This window comes from Podarcis raffonei, chromosome 15, assembly GCF_027172205.1.
Source record: "Podarcis raffonei isolate rPodRaf1 chromosome 15, rPodRaf1.pri, whole genome shotgun sequence".
In the NCBI taxonomy this organism is placed as follows: domain Eukaryota; kingdom Metazoa; phylum Chordata; class Lepidosauria; order Squamata; family Lacertidae; genus Podarcis; species Podarcis raffonei.
In genome coordinates, this window is record NC_070616.1 from 40,908,828 (window position 1) to 40,922,012 (window position 13,185).

At 38.8% G+C, this 13,185-nt stretch overlaps 1 protein-coding gene across 1 annotated transcript in view; it reads right to left on the reverse strand.

The window, feature by feature from the left end:
- Positions 1–1,382: 1,382 nt before the first annotated feature.
- Positions 1,383–13,185, reverse strand: part of PPP2R2A (protein phosphatase 2 regulatory subunit Balpha) — a 68,257-nt gene continuing 56,454 nt past the window's right edge. Inside the window, exons 7-10 of the mRNA XM_053366520.1 lie at positions 12,595–12,759; positions 11,406–11,575; positions 10,994–11,085; positions 1,383–3,121 (exon numbers count right to left, since the gene is read on the reverse strand). Of these exons, the coding sequence (XP_053222495.1) occupies positions 2,842–3,121; positions 10,994–11,085; positions 11,406–11,575; positions 12,595–12,759 (707 nt within the window). The 3' untranslated portion in view covers positions 1,383–2,841. The remainder of the gene's footprint in view (positions 3,122–10,993; positions 11,086–11,405; positions 11,576–12,594; positions 12,760–13,185) is intronic.

The following is a 13,185-nucleotide window of genomic DNA, read 5'->3' on the forward strand; positions in this document are numbered from 1 at the left end:
AATGTGCCACTGGCACCCAGCTATCTTCACTCAAGTATTTTTTTTCCTACGGGAAAAGTATCCAAACCCCCTTTTTGTGATAAAAATATACTGATTGTATGGTTATGCCACAGGTTACTACTGGATGGTCCCTGAGACATCAGCACCACTCTCATGATCAGAGACCCTTTTCAGGACAAGTGACTTTGTGTCCATTCTCTGCTCCTAATCACTATGAGGTCTTTTATTTGTTTCAAATTTACAATTGTTGCAGAAAGCACATTCATCCAACCCTATTTGTAATTTCTGCCCCAGTTTTCAAGTAACAGCACTGCTGATCCACTGGGTACAATTTATTGAAGTATTGCCAAATTCTGATCAAAAATACTAGCTTTCCACATGCAAATAAGATTATGATAGGTTCATGATCAGAGTAGACCCAACTGTCAAGGGATCCAATTTTCAGAAGACTGTACCATGTCTCATTTTCTCATAAAAGGTTTTGGGTCAGTTGTCAATATTAAATAGCAGAAAGATTCTAGGAGGCTACTTTCAACCCTAACAGTTGAAAGTCCCACAGAACTTGTTCTAAAATAAGCATGCAAGAGATTGCATCCCTAGAAAACAGGGGGTTGTGTCAGTGCAGCAAAAGTTTCTTAGGAAAACCTTAGGAAGTGATTAGCGACTTCCCCCACACCCCTCCATAAGGACACCCTGCATCCATTCTTGAAAAGCAGTCATGGAGATTCCCAAGGGTAGCACTTGGGTACTGGAATTATCCTGAAATCAGTAACAGTAAAAGAAAACCTTTGATTCCAAGATGTTTTCCCATCAATCTTACATGTATTTGTAAAATGGCCTTCCTTTTTCAAGACACCCAAAGTAATATATAATAAAACTAAAAGCATTAAAATTAACAATACACCCAAGCATTAAGCAGCTAGTGGAAACACCCACCATCTTCTAAATATAGACTTCAGATCAAAATTGCCCAACCAAATTAAAAAAAAACTTTTGCATATCTGAAAGCAGTCTGGCAGAAATCCTGAAGGTTTGGATTCCCAACAGAAACCACACTGCTTGCATAATGTTTAAGATGTGTTCTTAAACACACACAGTATAAGCATAGTAAATGTGGCACATAAGCACCTTGCACTCAGCTACATTAGTAAAAACAACACTTTGAATGCATTATAAACATACAACACCAGATGGTGCCAGAGAGCAAAAAAGCTATGTGATTTTTGCATAGCGGTTTCCCCCCTTTTGTTAACAATTTAATTTCTGACTTATTTATAGCATTTTTTCCTGTGCGTAGATCCACCTTTAGTGCTTAGATTCTGAATGACATGCAGACAGCTACTGTCATTTATTTGTGGACTTGAAGCATTTTCTGATCACCGTGACTTTTCAAGTTTGTCTTTAATGGCAGGAGTTTCGAAAAGTCAAATGAAAAAAGGAACACTCATAAGGTAAAACTACATTTCCATTCAAGTTACCAGTAGCAACAGAAATACATAAAATATAGGGATACTCAAGAATGCAGTATAATTTTTAAAATCTATTTAAATCACTTTATATTAAATTTTGCACGACGTACTGCTTAAAAAACAAGAAATTTTAATGACATCTTTTTTAAAAAGAAAAGAAAAAGCACTGTCATGTGAGTCTGGATCCTAAACAAGGCATTCAGTAAAATTAGGACAAAGGGGTTAACATAAGAAAAAGGTTAGTCCCATAAAACCTTAATTGTATTCTACAAAAGTTCAACCCCCCCTCCCCAATTCAGACAAAGAGCTCTGTTAACAGAGGAAAAGAGGGGGAAAGGGAAGCATTTACCAATATATGAAATGAATGAATGAATGACTGTTCAATAGAATCCAAGAGGTTGTTTTTTAAAAAAAAAATGCAAACTGCTCTTAAATACTAAAGTGACATTTTAACATTTTCATATAGGAATAAAAAAAACAACCCTTCCTCCATTTCCTAATGAAAAATAATACTGGTTAAAATCAATGCCAAAACATTTTATCATGCGTCAAGTTATTTTTAATAATAAAAAAAGAAATTCATATATAAAGAGGTAGATTAAAAAGGGGAAAAAAGAACAGATTCACCATTCTTTGTCACTTTTATTCAGTAGAATCCCCCCCCCACCTTTTAGGATTTTATTTTTTTTATGCCAGAAATGGCAAAGAGTGATTACAGTCAATTGTTTATTAAAAACATTTTATTCTTTGCAACACAGACCCCTTTGACCCATTTTATGTGCTTTTCACTTTTTTTTCTCTATGCACCACCACCATGGGGCGGAGGGGAGGGGAACGGGTTTTTTTAAGGGAAAGGAGTCCAGGAGGCATAGGAGGAATGCTACAAGCCACAGCAAGAATGAGCTGTTGTTTAATAATAAAAAAGGGCCACAAATAATACAGTAATGAGGTTACACAATTAAATCCCACAGCATGACTTGAAGGCTTTTCCCTGTGGCAGACGTCATCACAATGGAAGGCATAAAAAACTGGAGGAACCAAATGTTGATAATAGTCCAACCTCTAGTCCATTAGGCAAGATGGTGCAAGTAGTCGTTGTGTTAAAAAGTGCCCTAGCCTCACCTAAATGGCTAGCAGACATGGAGAACTCCTCAACAGAGAGAAACCATCCACATAGCTATCTAGAAGAGTGTGTTGTCAAATATGGCACATTTTTAAATACTGGGAAAGATGTGCCACAATGGACTTCTCTCTCTCTCTCTCTTGCTCTCCCGCACTCTGTTTTCTCCCCTCTATTGTTTACGGGTACAAATGCTAGATTCATCTATCTGAACTATGCAGGAAGTGGACTCCTCTGCTAGGAACACTAGCTCTAATTCACTTTGTCTTGAAATATATACAAGTTGTTTGTAGTGGCTACGGCAATGATATTTTCCTTGGGATGCCAGGCCGTGTGGAGGATTTTCTTGTTGAAGTCTAGGCTGTCGACACTGATCTCATCCTTCTTCCGTTTGCCGCTGGCGCAGACTTTGCGGGGCTTTAAGACGGTGCGGGGCTTATTGTTTTCCCGAGAAGCTTCTAAAGTGATATCCCGCTTTGTGTTCCTATCAAACATTCTGAAGAAGTTGTTGTAGGAGCCCGTCATGACGACACTGAAAGATGGAGAAGACAAAAGAGAGTTTCCAGGTGTGTTTCCTTGCTAGAAGCTTTTACTGCAGTTCTTTTTATTCAGGGAGCTGAATAAATATTCACGGGGAAAGTATCCTATCAAAAATACAATTGCATTTCAACAGCATGGGCACTTAATACATGAGCACAGGAAGCTGCCATATTCTGATTCAGCTAAGTATCAATGCTGATCGATTTCAGTATACTTATCTAGGATCAACACTGTCTGCACCAGTGTGTCGCTAACTTCGGTCCCCAACTGTTGTTGGACTACAACTCCCATCATTCCTGACCACTGGTCCTAGCTGCTAGGGATGATGGGAAGTTAGAGAAACACTGGAGATGGCAGAAATTGAACCCGGGACCTTCTGCATGCACGATAGATGTTCTAACACTAAGCCTTCTCAGTGCTCCAACGGTTTAATGATTAACTATTTTCATGGTACTGAATCATGCGTGCTTTAGGAAATGGATTTTTGAACAGAAATTTCCAGTTTTACCAATACAAAACAGAAACTGGAACACCAACATGTACAGTTCTTACACTAAATCACCTTACACATAAAATTAAAGGGAACTGGGATGCCCACTCTATTAAACTGCTAGGTACCCAGTAACACCTCTGCCCTGCTTGCTTTTAGAAGGATTGTCAGAACTTGTTTATCAAACCCTGCAGTGAATGCAGTTCAGCCAAAGGAGCCAGGTAAATTCATGGCTGCAATGTGATGATCCCTGCCAAGGGGATGGGGAACTTTGCCCTCCAAATGATGTGGGACTTGAATTACCATCAGCCCCAGCCAGCACTGTCAGTTGTCTGGGATGATGGGAGCTGTAGTTTAGGAGTAACTGAAAGGCCACAGGCTGCCCATCCCTGCCGTAGCAGTCTGCTGTTACTGGGAAACACTGAATGTCCTTCAACCCCACATACAGCCATTCCAAAATACCAAACAAACAAACACCACCTCATTGCAACTATCAAAAGAATCAAGATGGCAACATTGAAATGGCTTCTCCCAGAGCTCCAAGAACTGAGAATATCTGGAGGAATTTGAAAACTGTGTTAAGAATCTGTTCATTTGGGCTTCCGGTTCCGCTCTGCCTTAATGGAGGCAGCCCCCACAACAGCGGGAGATCGTAGGTGAAGGAAAAACAAGGATGATTGAGAGCAAATCATCCTTGCAAATTCCACCCAGGGTCGGGGGGAACGAGCTTCAATGTAGTTCGTCTCGGTACCTGGCTCTCGCTCTGGCATGGAATGAGGGGGGCAGGGAGGCACTGAGCCTGGCAAAAACCGTCCAATGCTGCCATTAACAAGCAGAGGTTCTCCTGTTAATTAGAACTTAATTGGATTAAAGTACTGGTGCGTGCTGGAAGAGATGAGATCACAAACTGTGGAAAAAACCAACTGCAAGGACTTTAAGGTTTGAATCTGTGATAAGACTTCATTCGGTGAAAAAGACGGTGGGGGGGAGCCTACAGTTTCTTTATTTAAAGTTTTATTCTCTACATTTATGATTTGGCAACCCTCCTCTGAATGTTATATTTGTACAAGAAGAACTTGGATTATAAATACAGCATATAACATCAAACGGAACTGTGTGTGTTAAAAAAAAAAAGGAGGGGAGGGAAGCTCTATTTTGCAAAAGGTTTACGATGGAAATTTAGAACTGACTCTTCCCCATCCTTTATTATATACAAAGTGAACTGAATAACGCTAAGAGGACTTGGAATTTAATTTAATTGGAAGGATAATCAGCTGGAAAGAAGGATGAAAGGAGTCTGTGAGTTGCCAAGGAACTGGTAAGGTTCTTTATTGAGTCATCTGCAGTCTGACAGACCACTCTTTTTCCTAGGCTGAGGGGGGAAATGGTGACAACAGTTTATTTACTGGGACAGAGAGACCTTTGCAGCTGTTGTTAAAGTTCTTGGTGCAAAACAATGAAGCATGAGACGAAGCGATGGAGATATTTCTGGAATAACAATGGGATACCTGCTCCGCCCAAGGCATGGCGGATAACAGCAATAATTGGGGGAAAGAAAGACATAACATCTTACAAGGACAGGACGAAACACCATGGACAGAATAATTACCACACACAGGAAGAACAAGGATCTAGTGTGAGTTCCTCACTTGAAGTTTTATAAATCATTTAATGTATCAAATGGATAGAAGTTATTAATATTGCAGTTGTTGTATAAGGGATTATTATTATGACCGGAATATAATTTAAACTAGTAAGATTTTGGAACGCAGAAATAAAGGAAATAATAAAATAATAAAATCTAGCATGTGGGGAGGGGGCACGTTAACTAAATTATATAATTTGGTACTTGAATGATCGGTATTAATAATTGTATTATAAATTGGTATTGTTATAATAGGCTATTATTGGACTGTAAATGAAAACTAATACAAATTTATTCCAAAAAGAAAAAAGAAATCTGTTAATTTGTTTAGGGCATTTTAAATCCCAGGCAATCAGGGCAGCAAATGTGGTTCCTCTTCATTTTGCCAACAACTTTATGGCGTAGGACAGCCTGTGAGATGGTGACTTGCGCAAGGTAACCCAGGGAGCTTCACGTCCTAGTGAAAATTTGACACTCTTAACTACTAATGCCCACAGTCTCTTACAGCACTGCCATTCCTATGACTGACTTCATATTTTATTTCCAGGAAGCAGTTCGTGCTATACTGGGAATAGTGACAAGCCCTCTAATCATGACAAAATTATGACGCAGTTGCTAAGAAAATAATTATGATATAATGACACTTGTGTGCCTCTCAGGTATGCCTGACTTTCACACTCCTAAGAGCCAGAAAAGGGTCACATCACTCCTGTGTAGTAGAGCTAAACTAATAAACCTGTAGTCTGATCAGACATTGAATTAGATTGCTTGCCTGGACTGCAGCTCTTCAAGGTGTAGGTGGAGAAGCCTCCAGTATGCGGGAAGATAGCCTATCATTCTCCTATGCAATGTTTCAACTTTCAGGAAGGATGTTTTACATTTTAATTAATCAGACACTCTGGACTGCATTGTCCAGAAAGAACTGCATCATCACCCCTTTCTTTATATTTAAATTCTTTATTTAAATGTATTTCTTTAAAGAAAAAAATCCATAAAAATATAAAACAAAACCGCAGCCACATACAATTACTCAGCATCCATATGGAGTATGAAAATTAAATATTGTTCCCTGTTGGCCTCCAGCAATTGAACTGATAGGGACATTCTTATTATTCAGGCTGCAGGAGGCAAGTTTGGAGAAGAAAGCAGTAAGTGGAATAAAGATGCACCACACTTTTAAATAACTGCTTGTGCTCATTAGCTTTTAATGCAGCTTTTCTTTGTAGAGGAGGGACCACAGCTCACTGAGAGCACATGGTTTGTATGCTGAAGGTTCCAGGTTCAATCCCCAGCATCACCATTGTAACGAAAAAGCCTCAGGTTGCAGGTGGGTAGGAAGACTTCCTACAATACCAGGCTGGAGGGATAAATAATCTGACCTAGAAGTTATGGCCCTAAAATGAGAAAAGGAGGCCAAGAACCAAACTGTTCATAGGTAAGGCTGCTTTTAAGCCTGAAAAATTAATGGCACACATAACGATGCACCCATAATGATGATGGAACTGCAGCAGGCAATTAATCAAGCCAAAATGGGCAAAACACCAGGACCAGATGAACTGTCAGCAAAGTTTTATAAGAAATTGTAAGATAACATTGTCCAGGCATTGAAAGATGTAATGAATAAGATACTAAAAACAGGGAAGACTCTGGACTCTTGGAGAAATTCTTATATTACACTCATTCTTAAACAAGAAACAGACTTACTGTTAGTAACAAACTATAGGCTAATTTCTCTATTAAATGATGACTGTAAGCTGTTTGCAGCTATACCAGATAATATATACCAGATAAAAATGGTACTAAAAGACATAATTCACCAAGATCAGACCAGGTTTTTGCCTGGTTGACAGATGAAAGATAATGTAAGGAATATAACTGATAGAATACTTGGAGGTAAGAAATTGGAAGCAAGCAGCGTTGATGTTTACAGATGCAGAAAAGGTCTTTGATAATATTTTATGGACTTTTATGAAGAAAATGATGGAAATGATTAATTTCAGAGAGACCTTTTGGAAAGGAATAGAAGCAATATATTCAAATCAATATGCAATGCTGATAGCAAATAATGAGCTAACAGAAAAATGTAAAATAACAAAAGGGACAAGACAGGTGCTATGTCACTGTTGTTGTTTATATTAGCTTTAGAAGTCTTAGCTGGAAGAATAAGATCTGATGTATCAATTAAATGGATAACAGTGGGTCAGAGAGCATATAAACTGAAGGTATTTGCCAATGATGTGGCATTATCAGTAGAGGAGCCATTGGTTAGTATACCAAAGGCTCTAGAAGAAATCAATGAATTTGGAGAAGTAGAAGGTTTAAAACAAAAGCAAGATGAACATTTTGGTTAAAAATGTGAATGATCAAATGAGGAAAGATCTACAGTCGACTGGACTAATAACTGAAAAGAAACTTAAATATCTAGGAGTGTGGCTGATAGCAATGAATATAAGTATTTTAAAAGACAATTATGTTAAAGTTCGGGGGGAAATTAAGAAAAAATTAGAGATGTGGGGAAGAATGAATCTGTCCTTATTGGGGAGGATATCAGTGATAAAAATTAATGTGCTACCAAAAATGTTATTTCTACTTCAAACAGTGCTAACGATCAGCAATACAGGATGTTTTATACAATGGCAAAAGGCTATTACTAGATTTCTCTGGCAGGGAAAGAAATCAAGAATAAAATACAAATTGTTGATAGATTCTAAAGAGAGAAGTGGATTCTCCCTGCCAAATCAGAGAGCATATTATGAGGCATCCTATCTTTGCTGGTTAAAAGAATGGATATCATTAGAAAATACTTATTTTTGGATCTGGAAGGACATGATAATAGGCTTTGTTGGCACGCATATTTGTGGCATGACAAGGTTAAAGCCCATAAGGGTTTTTTGAATCATGTTATAAGGAAGACGGTGTACAAAGTATGTAATAAATACAAAAAAAGAAAAGAACAAAAAATGTTGTGGAGGCTCTCTCTAATAGAGCCAATACAGTGGTACCTTGGATTAAGTACTTAATTTGTTCCGGAGGTCCATTCTTAACCTGAAGCACCACTTTAGCTAATGGGGCCTCCCGCTGCCACACCGGAGCACAATTTCTGTTCTCATCCTGAAGCAAAGTTCTTAGCCCGAGGTACTATTTCTGGGTTAGCGGAGTCTGTAACCTGAAGCGTATGTAGCCCGAGGTACCACTGTATATGTGAAAATAAGAAATGAGAAACTATTGGGCGATATGGAAGCACATCAAGAGCTTAAGGAGATGTGAAGATATAAGAGGTTTCGTAATCGATTGGCTGCTGTAATAGCATTTTAATGAAGTATTTAAATTGAATTTTAAAATGGTTTTTCAACTGAAACCTCCTAATTTGAAAAAGAGTTGTTAGACAATAAAAGTAAATTAATTTCCAAAATGTACAAATGGCAAATAAAAAATGAGCAGGTCAAATCAGTGATGACACATTGGGCGAGGGACTCTGGTTATAATATTGAAATGGCAGTGTGGGAGAGATTATGGAACATAGACATAAAATTTACAGCATGCTGTACTTTTAAAGAAAACTATATGAAAATGATGTACCGATGGTGTTTAACTTCTAGTAAAACAGCTAAAATGCATAAATCAAAATAAAATGTATGCTGCAAACGTAAAGAGAAGGAGGGCACCTTTTACCACACGTGGTGGTCATGTAAGGTAATAAAAACCTTTGGGGAGATGATATATAATGAGTTGAAAAAAATGTTAAAGGTAACTTTTTAAAAGAAATCAGAAGTTTTTCTTTTAGGTGCAGAGATACCGAAGGACTAGAAAAAGCTGTCATTGTATGTGACCACAGCTGCCCGGATGCTGCTAGCCCAGAGATAGAAGGAAGATACAGAGCCAACGAAGGAAAAATGGCAGAAGAAATTAATGGACTATGCCAAAATGCCAAAATTAACAGGAAGAATTAGAAACCAGGAAGAATCAACTTTTAATAAAGAATGGGGAAAATATATAATTTATTTGAAAAATTATTGTAAACAATTAAATTCATTAGCAGGATTGATTTATAACTTATAGTTAAAAATTTGAACTAAGGAATATTAAGGATTTATTAAAACTTGGAATTATAAAGGAGATGGGGGAGGAGGAATTCGGACATAAGGATCTACAAAAGAGGGAGAGAGTTTCTGCTTCATTGACTATGCAAAAGCCTTTGACTGTGTCGACCACAGCAAACTATGGCAAGTTCTTATAGAAATGGGAGTGCCTGATCACCTCATCTGTCTCCTGAGAAATCTCTATGTGGGACAAGAAGCTACAGTTAGAACTGGATATGGAACAACTGATTGGTTCAAAACTGGGAAAGGAGTAAAACAAGGCCGTTGTAATTGTCTCCCTGCTTATTTAACTTATATGCAGAATTCATCATGCGAAAGGCTGGGCTGGATGAATCCCAAGCCGGAATTAAGATTGCTGGGAGAAATATCAACAACCTCAGATATGCAGATGACACAACCTTGATGGCAGAAAGTGAGGAGGAATTAAAGAACCTTTTAATGAGGGTGAAAGAGGAGAGCGCAAAATATGGTCTGAAGCTCAACATCAAAAAAACGAAGATCATGGCCGCTGGTCCCATCACCTCCTGGCAAATAGAAGGGGAAGAAATGGAGGCAGTGAGATATTTTACTTTCTTGGGCTCCATGATCACTGCAGATGGTGACAGCAGTCACAAAATTAAAAGACACCTGCTTCTTGGGAGAAAAGCAATGATAAACCTAGACAGCATCTTAAAAAGCAGAGACATCACCTTGCCAACAAAGGTCTGTATAGTTAAAGCTATGGTTTTCCCAGTAGTGATGTATGGAAGTGAGAGCTGGACCATAAAGGCGGCTGATCGCTGAAGAATTGATGCCTTTGAATTCTGGTGCTGGAGGAGACTCTTGAGAGTCTCACGGACTGCAAGAAGATCAAACCTATCCATTCTTAAGGAAATCAGCCCTGAGTGCTCACTAGAAGGACAGATCGTGAAGCTGAGGCTCCAATACTTTGGCCACCTCATGAGAAGAGAAGACTCCCTGGAAAAGACCCTGATGTTCGGAAAGATGGAGGGCACAATGATAAGGGGACGACAGAGGACAAGATGGTTGGACAGTGTTCTCGAAGCTACCAGCATGAGTTTGACCAAACTGCGGGAGGCAGTGGAAGCTCTGGTCCATGGGGTCACGAAGAGTCAGACACGACTGAACGATTAAACAACAACAACAAAAATTGAAAAACTGAAAGATAAATTTGTGAATGGCTTGGAAACACACACACACACACACACACACACACACGGTTTTATAGGGGGATTACATGGTAAAAAAAAATTTAATGGCATGCATTTGCACAAGGCTCCCTTGAAGCGGGAGGTTGGGGGATTGTTAATACAGTTCATCTGGAATCCACAAAGCATCCTGAGACAAAGCCACATGGCAGGAGACGCGAACAGTAAAACTATGACAGCTGAATGAACGAAAATGACAAGTCAACAACAAGTTCTTTTCACCTCACTATTTGTACTCTCCCTGCCCCCAAAATAATCTCCTAAACATCTGGTTTAAGGCAAAAATGTGAGCCTGAGATAAGGAAGGAGAGGGAAGCACATTTCATTCAGATATTGCTCAACCAAGGAAATAGTACTTCAAATCACCAGCTTGCATTCACGAGCTCAGAAATAAAAGAAAACAAAATAAGTCGAGACTTGCCTGTCTGATCCGTTCCAGCAGCACTCAAACTTGTCAAAAATGCAGTCATTTTCATAAAGTGAACAAAGTTTACTTCTGAGGTATTCATGTACCTAAGGAGGAGGAGACACAGCGGTTGGGCATGACGACAATAAATGAATTGTTCAATATTTTGAGTTTTTAAAAACATCAGTATCTATTATGAAGCCAAATATGGAATTTTAATCATTAAAATTGATATAGTACATATTTTATTTTCCACTTTTTATTTTTATCTTACTTTGTTCAATTAAATTGTTCTTAAGAAAAAATAATTAAATATATATATTAAAAAAGGTCTCATCCATGCAGATTCAAGGACATACGTATTACTTAGACACATACACTGTGATTTCCGAAGTCCAATCTGAGACCCAATATCTTCATAGCATACCTGGTATGTTTCCACAGGTCTGTTTTCCATATTTAAATCCCAAATTTTCACGGACAGATAATCCCTAGTCATCATATATCGACCACTATGGCTGAATTTGACATCAGATATGGAGGAGATGATTTCGGAGAAAAACGATCGGTTGCTAGGGTCTTCTGGCTCTTCAAACACTGCAAGCAGAAGACAAGCACAGTGGTTCTATCATCACATTTCATGAAGATAAACATTCTTTTCTCATGCACATTGAAGCAAAAAAGGAGTAATATCACTACTGGGGATCCCACATGGATGTGAAGAGAAATTTTACACATTAGTTGCCTGACTGAAAAACAAACAAACGCTGAGGCAATGTTGTTATTTTAAACCAGAATCCTCACAAAGTGAGACAGACCTCCTTATACAGATGCATACATTTCCCAGGAGAGGAGTAAGCGGTTCAAGGTCTCCAGCCAGGCAAACTATGTTTTGTGCCAAAAATATCCAAATCTACCAGCCTATATAGGATCATAGAATTGTAAAGTTGTAGGTGACCCTGAGGGGTCATCTAGTCCAACCGCCTGCAAACACAGAAATCTCAACTCAAGCATCCATGACAGATGGGCATTCAACTTCTGCAAAGACCATGCAAACTGAACTTTGTAGAATACAGTTTTTTAAAAAAATGAAAGCAATTTGCTAATAAACATGGAGGGAAGTATGGAGCAATCTGGAGCCTGTCAGCCACTGGAAATAATTCACCCACTCCAAGTCTGGCTATTAAGATCTCAACAAGCACTGCCCACAAACTTTCCAGAGCATCTCTGCAGCCACTGATGGACAGAAGCTTGTTTTCAAAACAACAACGTGAAATCTGAAATCCTCAAAGTGCCAAGTTCTGAAACCGATCTACATCTTTCTAGGTCTTGAGTGAACTTCTACTGCCTTGAATGGACTTGGAGGAACAGTACAGACCAGCTGTTCGCCTCTACCATAGTCTCATTATTATGGCTTGTGTGTTGCTCTGCTATGCTGAGTGACAGTGGATAGAAGCAATGATGTTTTTAACTGTACTGTTTCTACAGGGTTATGGCACCCCTTGGGGTTGGCAAGCTTAAACACCCTCTACATTTTCTTGCTTGACTCGTGATTTTCTCGAAAGAGAGAAAAAACAGCAACAAGAAGTTGATTAGTACTGAAAGAAACTACTTACATTTTGAATGCCTGTCACAGAGTGCAGATGCCCTCATGTCACAAAGACGGATTGTTCCTTTGCTACTGCTGTATACGAATGTGTTACAGCTGTTTGGATGGAATTCTGCTGCCGTTATCACCTCTGTCAGTTCTTCCATGTTGGCAGGCTTAATATCTACAATATCTAGAGATTTATTACGTTAAGGATTCTCCTTTTAGCAAGTTTCACAGTCCCTTTTTTGCACTGTAACCAACCACCAGGGGAAAGAGATTTCTGGAGAATGCTGCTCTTCAGATTCCAGTACTATGGGGGAGAAAAACCTTTCTACCTATGTTATCCAAACCATACATACATTTTGTAAATTTCCATCACATTTCCCCATGCTCCCCTCCCCAATAAATAGAACCCTGCCTCGTAAGAGAGTTGCTCCAGCAGCCTGTGTCATTTTCTTTGCCCAATTTCACACTTTTCCAGTTCCACAATATTCTTTTCGTCCAGTCAACTGTGCACAATACTCCAAGACGGGTTGTACCACAGATTTATATAATACTGGCAGTTTTGTTTTTGATATGGTCCTAATGTTCCCTGACATGGAATTCATCTTTTTCA